The 18,892-nt window shown below is 39.2% G+C and overlaps 1 protein-coding gene across 1 annotated transcript in view; it reads right to left on the reverse strand.

The window, feature by feature from the left end:
• Window positions 1-3,118: 3,118 nt before the first annotated feature.
• GRXCR1 (glutaredoxin and cysteine rich domain containing 1) overlaps window positions 3,119-18,892 on the reverse strand; it is a 61,273-nt gene continuing 45,499 nt past the window's right edge. The window contains exons 4-5 of the mRNA XM_073340109.1: window positions 8,873-8,938; window positions 3,119-3,368 (exon numbers count right to left, since the gene is read on the reverse strand). Coding sequence (XP_073196210.1) covers window positions 3,189-3,368; window positions 8,873-8,938 — 246 coding nt within the window. The 3' untranslated portion in view covers window positions 3,119-3,188. The remainder of the gene's footprint in view (window positions 3,369-8,872; window positions 8,939-18,892) is intronic.

An 18,892-nucleotide genomic window follows, 5' to 3' on the forward strand; every position in this document is an offset into this window, starting at 1 on the left:
GGGAAAAGCATGCCACCCAATGCTTTTCTGACTGGGCATATCAGGGTTGGCGGTAGCAAACCTTTCACTCCCTGCTGTGCAGCCTACTTGCTACAACAACCTTAATTGCTCTTTCAGTCTAATGTCTCACTAACAATAATCATGACTTGCCAGAGCAGTTACATGACTTTGTGATATACAGGGCTCAATTATGGTTCTTATACATTTGAGCTCTGCTAGGTCACCAACCCCTTGAGCCCTCTCCCCAGTCTAGCACAGCTTTTGCAGCGAGAAGTACAACTTGGTCTATATTGGTTTATTTATTCCTTCCGATTATTAATTTACATACTCCCATTTCTCTGAAACCCTATTACCCAAAACTCCATATTATCTGAATTCCCTTCCTTGTCCCCCAGCATGGAGACACATTCTGCAGAGAAGAATATATCTCCATGCTGGGGGACAAGGAAGGGATTAGGATAATGTGGCAACTAGGATAATAAAGCAGAGACCTGGTCCTTGGCCAAGACTGCATGAAAAGGCCACCCTGCAGCTGAATGGCTCCTGCCCTCTCAATTGTCTGAATTCCTAATGATCCAAACAAAATTCTTGTCCCCCATGCTCTACTGTAAATACATCTGGTAGTACAACTTTTCTTTCCAGTTGCACAAAGAACTAGTCAGGAGGGTCTGACCTGTGATCTAGGCTGGTGTAAGAGAGGACTATAACTCCTTTGAAGTCAGTGGTGTTACATGGGTGCAAAACTTGGGCAAGTCACAATAGAATCAAGTCCTATGTCTAGTTGTAGACAAATATTGCTTAAAACGTAGATTACAAGCTCCATGGCTCAGGGACAGTCTTCTATGTCTGTAAAGCACCATGCATATTTATGTTATTACCACCAAATCTTTAGCTGGTATAAATTGGCATCACGCCATTGACTTCAATGGTACTAGACTGCTTCACACTAGTTGAGGATCTGGCCCAATAACTGTGACAAGTAATACACAGTGTATTTTTACTTATTATCAAAATTACTCCTTCCTTCACAAATTATTTCTCGTGATATTTCTCAGGTGGGCTGACTACAAGGAAAATACATTTGGATAGAACAGACTGGTAATTCATGGGAAGACTGGAAACGCAAACATTGGCTTGCACAGTAATGACATTTTATTGTATGCATTTAAAATAACTAGAACTTTGTTTCATTTTTGTATCTCTTTCTCATGTTTTTATTATGTTCTTTATCTGTAACTATTTTACAACTTTTAAAGCTTATTTTTCTACCATCACATCCCCTTTTGCTTTCCTCATTCAGTCTTTGCAAACAAAATCTAGTGAAACTTGCCTTTCACAACCATGCAAGGGAGCAACAAAAATGGGTTGCATAGCACAGACAGTAACTTATTAAAATTCTAGCAGAACTATACTCAGTAAGTTTGAGGAAACTTATGGAGAGTTTCTTAATACAGGAGATTATCAGGGAGCATATCCTTACCTGGTGTAAATGGTCACCCCTTCACTAAAGTCAACAGAGACACAACAGTTTATAATAGCTGAAGATTGGTCTCTGTAATTTATTGTGGGCAATGCAAGGCCCAATTTTTTAGTTCCTGAGTATCTCTTGTAATAGCTACATGAGGGGTGGATGGAAAACCATTGTGGTTCACAAAATAATATGAGGCTTCAAAATTTTTCTTCCTATAAAGCCAAGATCTTTTGAAGGCTTTCAAAGACTTCCTCTGGCATGGTGGTTGGGTACTAGCCTGCAGTGTAAAAAAAACCTAGGTTCAAGTCCCTTCTCCCTAACAGAAGAACATTTCAGGGTGAATAAAACAACTTTCTGTGATGAGATAATACTTAACCAGCTCTAATTCACATATGCTATTTCTGTGGAAGGATGGATCATCAATATAAAGTGCAGAGTTCTTTTCATCGGTGAGGGACTTTAGAATTTCAGTGCTATAAACCAATCGGAAATATTTTTTGCCTTTTTTTAGTAGTAATTCCCTCTTGGAAGGAGTTTGATTATCTAGTACACATCCTGGTAGTCACTGTTCAGAGTGTGCTCATAGTCTATATCCAGTGCTAGTTAACAATTGTGGCAAAGAATGTAAAGAAGCAGGGTTTCATTCATCGTAAATCGCAGGATAAAGAGTTTAAGCATATTCCTTAATACCATTCAATTTCCCATTAATCCAACCAGTCCTTGTGCATTAGCCACTAAGAGAGGCTGCCTCTTTGTGGCAGCATAACATATAGATAGGATATAGACTATATAAGGGAAATAATATGCAAAAAAGTTTGCACATTTGTAGTTCACTCTCTAATAACTCCAGGCCACATTGCATTTTGACTACTCCTTGGAGCAAATGCAAATACATCTGTCCTGCCATGCAGATGATCCATGAGAAAGAAGAGATTCTTTGTTACTAAGCCACAAAAGCAGAACGCTCATTGTAATTCCTTACCTACCCTGTAGTTTGTAAGGCTTTCTTGTGATCCCAAGTTATCACTACAGTATGCAGCAAATCAATACTTCTTTGTGATGGTTTAGAGATCATTACAAGTAGAAGCTACAACACCAAATATTTATATAACTTTTTAAAATAAAACTATTTTGGCATTTAAAGTAGCAGGCTAAGGGGAGTTAATGGTTCAAGGGATTGTTATGGGATATTTTACATATATGTTAAATTTTAGCCCAGGTGAGTTGTGACCAAACTGACAGTTTAGTGAAATGCTATGCAGAAAGAATTGTGGTCTGAAGTTAGTCCACATCACAAAATCACTATCATCATTGGCAGTCTGTGCAGAAACTATCAAACAGATATGAAGTCTAAACTTCCTTCTGATGTTTTCTCCAGGTCAGAATTGAGGTCCTTGGGCGGGGTGATGTGAGGAAAAGTGTGCTCCTGCTGCTAAATCTCTTATGTGAATAAAGATTTCAGATCCAAAGGCTGTCAATCTAATAACGTTTGTGAGCACTTTGTTCTCTTAAGTAGCCTATACTTTCCCTTTATTTAAGACTCAGTGCACGTGACAGGCACTGGCCTGAGCTAATGGCTTTAGCAACTGAATAAGAAAAAGTTTATTACAAATACATTTTATTGACTGCATCAGAAACATGGTTGTTTTTAAAAAGTATGTAACAAACTGCTGCAGTAATATCATAATATGAGGTTCTACATGGGAAGATGCCATTCTTAACTTGCACAGCTCTTGCAGCGCTGTAACCCGTTCTCGTTGCAAGAGGTACACTTGAGGGCTTTGAAAGAGTCTGTAAAACAGTTCCGAAAAACAGACATCTTGCTCCCATGGCACGCTGAGCACGGAAGGAAGCCAAAACCACCACAGGAAGGGCATTCATGGGGATGCTGCACTCTCTGCGCAAGGAAAAAGAAAGCAAGAGAGGAAAAGCGTTTCCATTAATGACTGTAATCTCTAGCAAAATGAGGATTCTGAGTCGGAATTCACTCTGCAATATCGTAGAATACCAGGGTTGGAAGTGACCTCAGAAGGTCGTCTTGTCCAACCCCCTGCTCAAACCAGGGCCAATCCCCAATTTTATTTTATTGCCACAGATCCCTAAATGGCCCCCTCAAGGATTGAACTCACAACCCTGGGTTTAGGAGGCCAATGCTCAAACCACTGAGCTATCTCTCCCATCCCCCCAATTCCTATTCTAGGAAACGGCAAAATCTGAACACTGAACTTGGTTTTTGTCGTCCTACTGCCATAGAATCTTGCTTTATCTGTCCTTTCAGGTGGTAAGAGCAGCATTCAGTGATCAACCAAGTTCATTACAAGTTGGTATATCTAACGTAATGCTTAAGGGTTTGTGTTTTCATTTGCCAAAAGAATTAGCCAGGTTCTACATATTTTATTGTCTAGTTATGATCTATTAGATAACTTAACTGGCCTGTTCTAAATTCTGGGGTAAGAAACATGGTGTTTTGTGTTTATACTATATATGGTGCATATTATAATAGTATGACGTGTATAATTTTTCATGTTTATGTTTGAATTGTGTGATTCAGCATTTGACAATTGCTCATATCTTAAAATGATTCATAGCCTCTAAGCAAGGCAGAGCTCTTTAGAAAACAGGTATATACAAATCTAAGTATTGAGGAGATTATCTTAGGTTTTAATTGTAAACGATATATACCAGCCATGGGTCTGATTCTTCTCACATTTGTATAAATCAGGAGTAAATGCCTTTGAAATCAATAGTTACACTGGGGAAACTGGTGTGAGCAAGGAGAGAATAAGACTCAAATCTCTCAGTTGTTCCTGAATTGTTTTAATAATAATAAATTTGTTAGTCTCTAAGGTGCCACAAGTACTCCTTTTCTTTTTCCGAATACAGACTAACACGGCTGCTACTCTGAAACCTTTAATAATTCTGTCTTTATTTTCTTTTTCTTTTTATGATGCATTAAAGAGATTTAAGAAGCAGACTTAAATCTCCTTTAATGAAAACATCACCCTTAATTTAATGATCATCCTGGAGTTTTACTTGAGAGAAATGACATATAGCAAGTACTTACAGTAGCACAGGTGTGTGGGCTTTTTTAGAGCTGCTGTGTTGAGTGAAGGCTTTTAGGGTTCATTTACAGAAGAAAGGCAGTTATATATACAATCCCTGTTAGTATTTCCCAGAGGTATCATACTTAAATAATTAGTAAATTATGCTAAAATATGTACAGCGAACATACTGCTTTTTTGTAATTTCATCAAATGCAACAGAAGTGATGCAAAACTGTCCAAAAAAGTAGTTGTCTACCAGTAATGCAGATCAGTGTGCATAGCCACGTAAAAAGCGAAAGGATGAGGAAAGGCAGATCCCTAGCTGGTATAAGTCAGTACAGTTCCTTTGAAGTCAATGTCAGTTCATTTCAGTTGAGGATCTGGCCCAAGAATCTCTTAAATTCTTGTTTCCTAATGTATCTGATATGCTGCATGGAGCAGCATGAGATATGCCCCTGAAGCTGGGTGAGGGCAAGGGAGTGGTCCAGACCAATGACAGCATAAGCTTCCCAAATGCTGCACTGATAACATGGCAAGGTTGTAGAGGGGCATGATTAGTTTTATCTTGGGGCTCAACCTTCTAATGCTTGGGAAAGACTTGTGGAAAGCTTCTGTGCTTAAAATGTTTGCTGTATGTTTGATAGACGTGCTACATAAGTATACATGCAAAACTAGATAAATAAATCAGTGGTATGTAAAATGCCTACCTGATTCTGAGATATATAATCTCTACACAAAGCTGCAGAAAAAGATCTCAGCCAAAATGCTGTGGGAAAACATAACTTCCTGACCTCAATTTGGCCATTAGATCATCCCTCTGTGTGTGTGTGTGTAAGAATTATCATGCTGAAGAAGCCGATCCAGCATATACCAATGTTAGCCAAAGGCAAAGCGAGCTTTTGAATTCTTGTCAGGGTATAGAAAGTCAAACTTAGAGGTAATGTGAAATCCTTCTTGTTTTTCCCTGCATCTCACAAAAGTGGCTTTTACCACTGTCTCATTCAGCAAGCAATTCCTATTTTTGATTAGTCTCTGTGGGGAAGTGTTTATAGCAAAATTCATTTTTCATATCTAGCAATGCCCACATTTTCTGTGGCAGCTTATGATACTAACCTTTTTACTTATATGGATATTTTTGCAACTAACTCCAAAATTAAAAGAGAACCACATTCTTATAATTAAATTCCTAAAATTTCTATTTCTGGCATCATGTGAAAAAGCAATGGTGTGCCACCTAGCAACACTTAGTGAAGGGATGTAACTAGGGCTGTCAATTAATCAGAGTTAACTCATGCGATTAAATAAAAAACAATCACGATTAAAAAAAATTAATCATGATTAATCTCAGTATTAATCACACTGTTAAACAATAGAATACCAATTGACATTTATTAAATATTTTGGATGTTCTTTTACATTTTCAAATATATAGATTTCAATTACAACACAGAATACAGTGCTCACTTTAAATCATTTTGTTTACAAATATTTGCACTGTAAGAATGATAAACAAAAGAAATAGTATTTTTCCATTCAACTCATACAAGTATTGTAGTGCAATCTCTTTATCGTGAAAGCGCAACTTACAAATGTAGATTTTTTTTGTTACATAACTGCATTCAAAAACAAAACAATGTAAAACTTTAGAGCCTACAAGTCCACTCAGTCCTACTTCTTGTTCAGCCAATCGCTAAGAGAAACAAGTTTGTTTACATTTACAGGAGATAATGCTGCCCGCTTCTTATTTACAGTGTCACCTGAAAGTGAGAACAGACGTTCACATGGCACTTTTGCAGCTAGCATTGCAAGGTATTTACTTGCCAGATATGCTAAACATTCATATGCCCCTTCATGCTTCAGCCACCATTCCAGAGGACATGCTTCCATGCTGATGATGATCATTTAAAAAAAAATTAGTTAATTAAATTTGTGACTGAACTCTTTGGGGGAGAATTGTATGTCTCCGGCTCTGTGTTATAGCATGTCTCAGATTATGACCCAGTATGTTGTTCATTTTAAAAACAATTCACTGCAGATTTGACAAAATGCAAAGAAGATACCAATGTGAGATTTCTAAAGACAGTACAGCACTCAACCCAAGGTTTAAGAATCTGAAGTGCCATCCAAAATCTGAGAGGGACGGGGTGTGGAGCATGGTTTCAGAAGTCTTAAAAGAGCAACACTCTGATGTATAAACTACAGAACCCGAACCACCATAATTGAAAATCAACCTTCTGCTGGTGGCATCTTGACTCAGATGATGAAAATGAGCATGTGCTGGTCTGCACTGCTTTAGATGGTTATTGAGCAGAACCCGTCATCAGCATGGATGTATGTCCTCTGGAATGGTGGTTGAAGCATGGAGGGACATTTTTAAATGCAGTTATTTTTTGTACATAATTCTACATTTGTAAGTTCAACTTTCATGATAAAGAGATTGCACTACAGTACTTGTATTAAGTGAATTGAAAAATACTATTTCTTTTGTTTTTACAGTGCAAATATTTATAATAAAAAAATATAAAGTGAGCACTGTAAACTTTGTATATTCTGTGTTGTAATTGAAATCAATATATTTGAAAAGGTGGAAAACACCCAGGGGTGAAAGTAAAGCCGAAGACTTACTGGTATGGGGGCCGGCTCTGGCCCTGGGAAGGGGCGGGCCCTCGGGGGGAAGGGGCAGGGCTGAGGGTCAGCATCCCCCAGCCAGCCCATCTGCACTGCCTGGCCCACGCGGCCCGGGGCTCCAGCTGCCATTTAAAGGGCCCGGGGCTCTGGCCACTGCCACGGTAGCAGCAGTGGCAGCTGGAGCCCCGGGCGCTTTTAAATCGCTTTCGGCAGCCCAGGAGGGCAAAAGGGGCAACGACATTAAAGTGCTGCCACAGCAGCACTTTAAGCAGGGTCCTTTGCCATGGCAGCGCTTTAAGGACCCACCCCCCCCCCCCCGTCAGCAGCCCTGTTGGTAGGAACCCAGCAGCATTGCCGATGGGGGGCACAAAAGGGGCAGCAACATTAAAGTCAGCTGGTTACTGGCCAGTACTGGAGGCCACCTTTTACTGGTATGCCGTACTGGCCCATACTGGCTTACTTCAAAGTACTTACCCCAAAATATTTATATAAATGGTATTCTATTATTGTTTAACAGCATGATTAATCACAATTAATTTTTTTAATCACTTGTCAGCTCTAGATGTAACCCTTTGAAAAAGTTGGATTTTGGGAGGGGAGGTCTAGCTTTGCCTTGAAAGAACTGAACTGGACTTGCTGAAAGACTGGACTGCATATAGTGAGTTCCTGTGTTCTGGATCTTCAGTGAAAATGAGTCATGACTGAACCTTATAGCTGATTTCCGGCAAAGCCATCTCTGTAATTTGTTTCATTCTAGACCATGAAAATAAACTGGTATTAACACATCAGTGGATGTACTCTGTGTACAGTTATGATCATAGTCTGCTCTAGCCTGCTATTTATTATTTGTACTTTAGTGGCACTTAATGGCCCCTACAAAGATCAGGACACCCATTGTGCTGGGTGCTGTACATACACATAGTAAGAGACTGAGGTTACATTCTAAGCAGATAGGACAGGCAAAGAGCGGGAGAAAAGAAGTATATCTGTTTTACTGATGGGGAAAGGAGAAACCAAGCTTGACTTGCAAGAAATCACACATGAACTCTGTGATAGAGCTGGGAATTAAACCCCTATCTCGTTGGTCCCAGACCAGGGCTTTAACCACCCATCCTTCTGGAGAAGGATGCTAGAGGCTCCGCCTACAAACACAGCTTAACTGCATGTAAAGCTGTCTCACTGGCCAGTCCTTTTGAGCCCAGAGGTGGCCAGTGGATGGAGGAGTGAGGGGCATTCTGCTACCCTAACTGCTACTACTGCTAAGTTCCCTCAGGAACACCCATTTGTTGAGTGGAGATGGTTTGGTCTCTTTTTCAGTTGTACTGTGTTGGATGTTGCTTTTTGTTGTGTTCACCATTGTGTTTCTCTTCTATCAGGATCAAAGAATTTGCTGTCTGATTAAATATCAGACTCCTTATGCTGGATTTGTCCCAGCTCAAATCATGGAGATTGCATAAATAGGTCTTACAGAGGATAAATGTCTTGGGTCTTCTCCCTGTCAAATTCAGGTACAATGGATGTGGACTGTTGAGTTTGGCATAGTGGCAATCCGTTCTGATGGGGCTGGAATCTTTGCTGGTTTGTAACATTAAGTAGTTGTTGGTTTTGAAAAACAGGATTTGTGATCAGTTTAAAACAGAAAGAAAGGAAATACCTAGCAAATAATTTAATTTTAACAGCACAACTTCCATTTGTAGTTTCTCCAGAGAGTTTGTAAAAATACAATTACCTCAATTTTGGTTAAGAGATCCTGCAGCTCCCCTGATTCATTCATTGACAGAATTTTCTCAGCTCCCTATTAGCAAAAAGAAAAAACACAGCAGATTTACCATTGAGGGGACTGGAATTACCTGAGGGTTTACTCTTGGAAATGTAACTAGGTTGAAGAAAAGATTGAATTTTGTTCACGTGAAGTATTTTTGTTATGAGATGAACCTTAGGATGGCTGAAAGGTGAAAATAACCAACTCAAGTTCCTGAAAAGCTGTCCAGGGTTGGTTATTGAACTCTATATTGCATTTTTCTTGGGAATTCACCACAACTTAATTATAGGTTTCAGAGTAGCAGCCGTGTTAGTCTATATCCGCAAAAAGAACAGAAGTACTTGTGGCACCTTAGAGACTAACAAATGTATTAGAGCATAAGCTTTCATGGGCTACAGCCCACTTCATCGGATGCATAGAATGGAACATATAGTAAGAAGATGTATATACATACAGAGAAGGTGAAAGTTGCCATACAAACTGTGAGAGGCTAATTCGTTAAGATGAGCTATTATCAGTAGGAGAAAAAAACCTTTGTAGTGACAATCAAGATGGTCCATTTAGACAGTTGACAAGAAGGTGTGGGGGTACTTAACTTAGGGAAATAGATTCAATATGTGTAATGACCCAGCCACTCCCAGTCTCTATTCAAACCCAAGTTAATGGTATCTAGGTTGCATATTAATTCAAGCTCAGCAGTTTCTCCTTGGAGTCTGTTTTTGAAGCTTTTCTGTTGCAAAATTGCCACCACTAGATACCATTAACTTGGGTTTGAATAGAGACTGGGAGTGGCTAGGTCATTACACATATTGAATCTATTTCCCCATGTTAAGTATCCTCACACCTTCTTGTCAACTGTCTAAATAGGCCATCTTGATTTTCACTACAAAAGTTTTTTTCTCCTGCTGATAAAAGCTCATTTTAACTAATTAGCCTCTCACAGTTTGTATGGCAACTTCCGATTTATCTGTATGTGTATATAATATATATATATATATATATATATATATATATATATATATATATATATATATATATATATATATATATACACACACACATATCTTCTTACTATATGTTCCATTCTATGCAACTTAATTATAGAGACTGTTTTCGCCTTATTTTACATTATGCACTTCCTGGCAGAATAGAAAATGTCTTATATGTCAAAAATACAATTATATAAATATACACTGCATCAGAGAATGTAGCTAAATGATATCGGGGAAACTGTATTTCAACTATTCTGGCAGGTGAGTATTGAATTCAGACATAACATTCCTAATAAGAGTGAGTACGGACAATGAAAATTCTGTAACAACATTGAAGTCAAAACTCTGTAGTGAATAATAATAATGAAGCCCTAGTACATTAGGCCTTTGGAGATTTCTGTCATCTGAATCAGAGTAGTAATGAAATAGTTTCTCATTTTTCTTTCTGAAAGTAAATGTTCAGAGATTAGTACAAACAAAATGAACATGCCAAAGAAGATGTAAAACTTTTTATTTTCTGTTTTTTTTTCTTTTTGCAACTAATTGAGGGTCCAATTTGAATGTTTTGCATTTAACTTATGTAGCTATGAGTGTCTTGAATAATAATACCTAGCTCTTACATAGCACTTAATCTGTAGTGCTCAAGGTGCTTTACAAAGTAGCTAAACCTCACTATTCCCATTTCACAGATGCAGAAACTGAAGCACAAGGCATTCAAGCAACTTTCCCAGAGTCACCCAGAAGGCAACTGGTGGCAGAGCCAGGAGTAGAATTCTGAGTCCCAGTCCAATTCTCTAGCTACTAGGCAACTCTGTCTCTCCTGTAGCTCAGTAGTTACTGTCATTGCACCAAATACAAAGTACTCTGGATAAGAGGCTTCTGTATGTGCATATCTGAACACACACTTAGTTCAACTGACAATATGTTGGAGTGTCACATACTGGTATCCTGTTCTCCATGGCCAAATGCTGCTTCTCCCCTACCTGCACCGTGCCCCACCTCCCTCCCCAAGTCCCCTGTGGGGGCTGGGAAGGCCCTGAATGCAGACAAATATATGTTGTTCTACAGAACAGGGAGGCAGGCCATGTGCAGGCCAAACAGAGGGACTCAGTGCACACACCATGGGACTCTACTCCATGATACTGTTTCTGTGGCAGCTGGGATGGGAGTGTGGTGAAAGATCAGCCCAGAGGAGGAGTCAGTGAGTGGCTGGTGGTTATGCCACTAGGTGGAAACACAGAACTGAAACCCTTGTGCATGGGAGTATACGGGTCCCCAATTACTTCTACAACCTATTAGTTGACTGGGACAACAGAGTGGAGGCACAGGTGTTCTACAGATCCTCAGATGGTATAAATTGTCATAGTTCCATTAAAGTAATTGGAGCTATGACAATTCTTACACCAGCTGAGGATCTGCTTGTATCTAGCATTGGGGAAGATTCCTCATGCCTGCCCGCCCAACTTAGATTCCCAGCATAAAGTTGTTTTGCTTTAACTTTTGCCGAGGAATGGCATTTTTTTTCTCTCTCAGGCAGACACACCAGATGCTGTGGGTAATTTCTCTGCTATAGCTATGGGCTGTTATTCAGCGACACAGTTTATAATTAAGTATTTTATCTCTTCAAATGACAACATATGAATATTTTAGCCAACACTTATTTAACAACGGATTGCTATTCCATTATTTCACATTTACAGGAATTGAAAAGGAGAGGCAATATATATCTGGCTGTGGTTAGTTACAGAAGCAAAGCTGACTGTGCACTCAACTCTGCCACCTTTGTTCATGGTGAGTAGTGCCTTCCTCCATGAGTTGTCCTATTGAAATCTACTACAGATGATGGGCTGATGGAATAGCTGCTTCAAAGACTGTTCCATGGCCCTCTGTGACGCCTACACAGGGACTTCTATGAGCCACTCCCACTACACCTTTAGCTTGAACGCACCACCCCTTCAGTTCACTGGGATGACTGGGGGAGGGTGCTATTCAGTGTGGGTAAGACTGGCAAAATCTGACACATGAACATCCCAGTCACACAAGTGACTGTTGCTACAAAGCCAACATTTGCCAACAAATACAATAGTGTTTGCTGAGGCCTATCTATATGAGGTGGGAGGAGCTAAACTCATGAGTACACCAGTGCAAACCCCTGATATAAATGCACTGCACTGGTAGAAGACACAGGTTGCACTGCTGTGATTTACCATGCAATGTAGCAACATTTAAGGATTTACTATTCCACTGATGTTAGATACATCAGTGCAAATTCCCTAAATCTAGACAAGCCCTGAGATGATTACAGTTTATTTCTATTTAGAATAGAAATATCTATTGGTGAAAACCATTTCCGTGGTTCCTATTTTATGCTACTTTGATACTGGATTGTAGTGTAAAGCTACTGTCACAACAGTATAATTCAAAATTTGACATGCTTTCCATTATGAACACAGGTTTGAAAGGGTTTATATTTCAGCTTGCATTCAGCTAAAACTTTATCATCCCAGCTGCAAACCAGAAATTCACATTACTGCATCTTTTTTTAATGATACAGTAGTTAGCAATAGTTTTAAAGTCTTTAATATGCTTTTTTCTGATTAGTCTGAACTAGGGCTGTCGAATAATCGCAGTTAACTCATGTGATTAACCCAAAATAAATTAATCATGCGAAACATTCACATGCGCCTTCATGCTTCAGCCACCATTTCAGAGGACATGCTTCCATGCTGATGATGCTCATTTAAAAAAAAATGCGTTAATTAAATTTGTGAGTGAACTCCTTGAGGGAGAATTGTCTGTCTCCTGCTCTGTGTTTTACCTGCATTCTGCCATATATTTCATGTTATAGCAGTTTCAGATGATGACCCAGCATGTTGTTTGTTTTAAGAACAATTTCACTGCAAATCTGACGAAACGCAAAGGAGGTATCAATGTGAGATTTCTACAGATAGCTACAGCACTCGACCGAAGATTTAAGAATCTGAAGTGGCATCTACAATCTGAGAGGGACGGGGTGTGGAGCATGCTTTCAGAAGTCTTAAAAGAGCAACAGTCAGATGCGGAAACTAAAGAACCCGAACCACCAAAAAAGAAAATCAGCCTTCAGTAGGTTGCATCTGACTCCGATGATGAAAGTGAACATGCGTCAGTCTGCACTGCTTTGGATCGTTATCAAGCGGAAGCCATCATCAGCATGGACACATGTCATCTGGAATGGTGGTTGAAGTATGAAGGGACATATGAATCATTAGTGCATCTGGCATGTAAATATCTTGCAACACCAGCTACAACAGTGCCATGCAAACACCTGTTCTCACTTTCAGTTGACATTGTCAACAAGAAGCGGGCAGCATTATCTCCTGCAAATGTAAAAAACTTGTTTGTCTGTGCGATTGGCTGAACAAGAAGCAGGACTGAGTGGACTTATAGGCTCTAAAGTTTTACATTGTTTTATTTTTGAATGCAGTTATTTTTTGTACATAACTCTACATTTGTAAGTTCAACTTTCATGGTAAAGATATTGTACTACAATACTTGTACTGAGTGAACTGAAAAATACTATTTCTTTTCTTTTAACACTACAAATATTTTTAATAAATATAAAGTGAGCCCTGTACACTTTATATTCTGTGTTGTAATTGAAATCAGTATATTTAAAAATGTGGAAAACATCCAAAAATATTAATATAAATAGTATTCTATTATTGTTTAACAGTACGATTAAGCACGGTTAATTTTTTTAGTTGCTTGACAGTTCTATTCTGAACTAAAAATGAAATGTAAGAATATTTTACAAGGAGCTAATCTATATTGTGGACCTGGGACTCTAAGAATAAAAATTAAGGCTCCATTGTTTAGGTCAGCTACTGTGTTATCATGATAGCTGCTTTTCATAACATCTGTATCAATGACACAGGCTATGGGCTAGATTATGCCCTGCACTTATGCAGCTGCACTGGGGTGGTAAGAAGTAAGTATTCTGCCCCTTCTGAGGCCAACATAAGGGCTATCCATAATTACAGCTCTAGTACTCAGGGTAGCACACAGACACAGTTCCTGATGGACACAGGCATAGACTACTCCCCTGTATGCATGTGCATCAGGGACAGAGAGTGGGTTGTGATGACAAGCTGAAAGATGACACAACCATAAGCCTCCCTCCTCCTCCTACATGTACCAGCTGAATGTAACACCCTTTAAATAAGTGTAGTTACTTATTCATTACTCCCACACCCAGTCCTCTGCGGGTAGTACAGCTCCCTAGCACCCCCTTAGCATGGGCTCCATGCTAAAAGCATGATCTAGCCCAGTGGTTCTCAAACTGTGTGTTGGGACCCCAAAGTGGGTTGGAACCCCATTTTAATGGGGTCGCTAAGGCTGTCTTAGACTTGCTGGGGCCCAGGGCCAAAGCTCAAGCCCAAGCCCTACCGCCCAGGGCAGCAGGGCTCAAGGTTATAGGCCCTCTGCCTGGGGGTGAAGCCCTCGGGCTTCAGCTTTGGCCCCCCACCACCTGGGACAGTCGGGGTTGGGGTTTGGCTTTGGCCCCACCACCCGCAGCAGTGGGGCTTGAGCGGACTCAAGGTTCGGTCACCCATCCTGTGGTCGTGTAGTAATTTTTGTTAACAGAAGGGGGCTGCAGTGCAATGAAGTTTGAGAACCCCTGATCTAGCCCTATGTAGGTAGCATGCTAAAATAGATTTAATTGTACCTATTCCATAGACACCATTTTTATGTTAATGGGAGCTCTTTCACTGAGTGTGCACTCGCTCTTTCCAGGGTGTTGGAGCAATTTGTATAGTGGGGGTGCTGAGAGCCATTGAAACAAACTGTAAACCCTGTATATGATGGAAACCACTTCAAGCCAGGGGGTGTTACTGCACCCCCACACCTCTAGTTACAGCACCTCTGGCTCTATCTTCAGACTATTGCAGTACAGGGGTCTCTGAGACTACTTCAGTATGAAGAACTGAAATAAACTAACTTCAAGTGCTGGGTTTACTAGCAGGATCTAGAATTATGATCCAAATAATCAGGTTATTCATCTTAGACCCTTAAATCCACTAAAGTAAAAAGCCTGCCCTTCTACCTGTTTCATTTTTGTTTGTTTTTTGAGTAAATCCTTCTCTATCCCACAATTAAAGAACTATCTCACAGTGTGAAGAATTTCTAGTGAGAGGAAAGCTATCTTGTTGGATGAATAGATGCTATCATCCATTAGTAATCTAACATTAACCTAATATTAGTGTGGATTTAAATGTAAGCCACAGCACTTAATGCTTGTATTAACGGTTTTGCACAGAAATGGCAAACAAAAGGCATACATGAAAAGGGGTCCTGAGGTGCATTGTCTTAAATAATTATTTTCTTTTAATTTTTCTTCAGTCAGACTGAGTTTTAATGTACAGGAAAGTAAGGAGTAAGTCACACACTTTGAAGTCCTTGTTTAGCAATGGTTCAATGAGAGTTTTGCCTGAGGTTAGGACCTAACTCCCTAAGGATTTGGTCTAAGAGAATTGGCAAGAGGCATAGTTCAGGGACATAAGGTGGAAGCTTTCCTACACTGTCCTGCCAATGCACCATATGCCTTACTTGCATGAGGAGAATTGCAGATGTTGTCTCTCTCTGAGCAAGGACTAGCTGACAGTGTCTGTATGGGAATTTAGTGACATGCATGTCTTTCTATATACACTAAGTTAGAGTGTGATGTGAATGAGGTATGTTGATTGTAGATACATGAAGATCATGTCATGATCTGGGACCCTGATGCAGGATCTGGGCCTAAAGCTGTCTCTGAATTTCCTTTCAACTTTATCCCCTATCTCATTGATATGTGCATTCATTTATTTTTCATTTGGTTTTTCAGACTGTCTCTAGTTTAAAGAGAGCTATCATTCACACAAAACTATTTTTATCGACCAGTAATGATAAGGAAAAATAATATTATATTTTAATGGAACTTTAGTGAAATAAATCTGCTGCTGTATGGTTGGGATTTATTAAAAGTTTGAAAAGATGAAGTGAGAACAAATGTCACTAAAACAGAATCATCACTCTCTACCCTCCACCACACTGCAGTGAAAGTGCATTTGAGTTTAGATTAAATCCATCGCTGTCTTTGGGAGGAAAGTGTATAGTTGTGAATAGAGCTGTGCAAATAACTGATTTTTCAGTTCAGTGGCAGTTCCAAAAAATAATAAAATAAAATAAATGTTTTGTTCAACCCAAAACAAAATGGTTTGATTTCTAGTTCTAAAGTGTTTTTTTAAAATAAAGAAAAATTCAAAATAAAAGTATAAGAGTTGAAAAAATACAATATTTTATTTTGCAAATGCCAATGTTTCTATTTTTACAGAACCTTGTTTTGGATTTTTTCCAGTCAAAACAATTCAGTGAATTTGACATAAATTTACAAAATGTTTTGGTTGACTTGAGTCTTCATTTTTCTCAGAAAAAAATTTGTTTGAAAAATTTCACCTCGCTCTAGTTATGAATACTTCCATAATAGTAGAAGAAACACCTTTAACATGACATCTCTTGGTGTGGTAGTTAGTTGCGTTGGTAAAACATCCCCCTGTATTCTAGGAAATCTTGTTCTTCAGTCTATAACTCTGCTTTTACGTTAGTAGAGTAAAGACTGACTCCTCTGCCAAAAAAAGCATATTCTTTCTTGGTTTGGTCCATCTCTCTGGATTGCCGGCTTGACTGTTGGGTTCAGATTCTATAACACCTTAAAATGACACTCTTTTTTCATATACATTCTTACTATTTGCTTGGCTTTCGGCAAGTTTATCCCCATCCAGAAAATGAGAGAACATTTGTACTAATGTCAAATCTGTCAGTGAGAAAAGAAATATAAGGGGAGCTTGAGTGCACCAAGTCCTGTTATTCACTGAAGATGTTTATTTTATTAAGGTCATTGTGCAAAATTCTGGTCTCACTTATGCTGTCATTAATCCAGGGTAACTTCTTTGATTTTTGGCCTAGTATCTTCATGCCACAGGTGAGTGCATATTGACTCCTTTTAGAAGGCTGAATGGGATGTGTGTGGCATAGCAAGTGATGCTTAGTATTACCCACAGTTCACAAACTGTAGTTTATGAAACACTGGTCATCTCCATGGAAGAGTAAAGTATCTGTAAGAGGTAGCCCAGCAAGCTCCCGTGTATAGAATATCTGTTTCTCAGATTGCCATTAAACAATTGCAGGAGACCAAGATTCAGCAGTTACTGCTGGATTTATCAGTTTATGAAGGCAACACTTGTAGTATCATTGATCTGTAGATTATAAGGCCCAAGGGTACCTTTATGATCATCAAAAAGAAAAGGAGTACTTGTGGCACCTTAGAGACTAACAAATTTATTTGAGCATAAGCTTTCGTGAGTTACAGCTCACTCACGAAAGCTTATGCTCAAATAAATTGGTTAGTCTCTAAGGTGCCACAAGTACTCCTTTTCTTTTTGCGAATACAGACTAACACAGCTGCTACTCTGAAACCTGTCTTTATGATCATCAAGTCTGACCTCCTGCATAACAAAGACCCTAATTTCTCACTGAACTAAAGCATGTCTTTTTAAAAACTGGCTGATATTAATATGAATAATCCACTGCATTCCTGGATAAATTGTTCTAATATTAATTACCATTGCTGTATCTTACTTTCAGTTTGAATTTATCTTGCTTCAACTTCCTGCCATTGAATCTTATTATGCCTTTGTCTGCTAAGTTAAATAGCTCTCTGCTATCAGAAATATTCTCAATGGAGGCATTAATAGGCTATGATCAAGTTACCTATTAACCTTGTCTTTGATAATATAATCGGGTTGAGCTTCTTAAATCTCTCATGGTAAGGCAGGCTTTCTAGACCTGGAATAATTCTTGGGGTAACTTTTTTTTTTTTTTCAACCCTTTCCAATTTTTCAACATCTTTTTTTAAAATGTGGAGACCAGACATGACATGATATTCCAGAAATGATCTCACCAAATATAGACATAATACCACCTTCCTGCTATGACTCTACATCCTCTGTGTACACCCTCGTAGCCATACCAGCTCGTGTTCAGTTGGTTATTCACTATGACCTATAGGTCCTTTCCGGAGTCACTGTTTTGGATGATACAATCCGTCATCCTGGAAATATGACTTACAGTCTTGGTTCTTGGATGCATGACCTTGCATTTGTTCATATTAAAATGCATGTTGCTTGTTTCAGGGAGTAGACACAGGCTTATATCACTTTATATAAAGACAAATAACAACTTATTACAACCTTTTAATGAAGCAGGGGGTTGTGTGGCAACAGTAACTACTGTCTGAAAAGATTTCAGAGTAGGAGCCATGTTAGTCTGTATCCGCAAAAAGAAAAGGAGTACTTGTGGCACCATAGAGACTAATAAATTTGTTAGTCTCTAAGGTGCCACAAGTACTTCTTTTCTTTTTGTCTGAAAAGAGTGGGTTTACAAGAAATAAGAGGCCCAAGCGAAAATGGCAAACTCAAGGACATCTCTTGACCCTGTTTAGCCTACAGAATGAGTCCCTTTCCTTGCTCATTATCCCTCATAAAGTTAATGACCCAACCCACATCTCCTCCGCCATCTTTGAGGAGGGTTTTCCCAGCACAGAGGAATTAATCCAACTCCAAGCTGCAGTTTTTTCATAAGGGGCTGGGGGCGGGTAGGGAACAGAGTCAAGTATTCATCTTTACACATCCACAGGATCCTACTGTTGGACAGATGATCTCACCCATTGCAACAGGCAGTAGTCAGACATGTTCATACGGCTGGGAACCTTGCCACAAAATGAGAATACTGTGAATGTAGTATTGTTACATAGCCTAGAAAAGGAAAAGCTAAATTTAGTCTTCAAAAAGCTAAATTGCTGGCTTATTGGTCTTTAAAAAGATATTATTAATGCCTACCCTTTAGGAGTGCTGACCTCTGCAAGATGGGGAAACACTAGAGGCTTGTTCTGGTAACAGATGCACAATAGTTACACCAC

The sequence above is a fragment of the Lepidochelys kempii genome, chromosome 4 (assembly GCF_965140285.1).
Source record: "Lepidochelys kempii isolate rLepKem1 chromosome 4, rLepKem1.hap1, whole genome shotgun sequence".
In the NCBI taxonomy this organism is placed as follows: Eukaryota; Metazoa; Chordata; order Testudines; family Cheloniidae; genus Lepidochelys; species Lepidochelys kempii.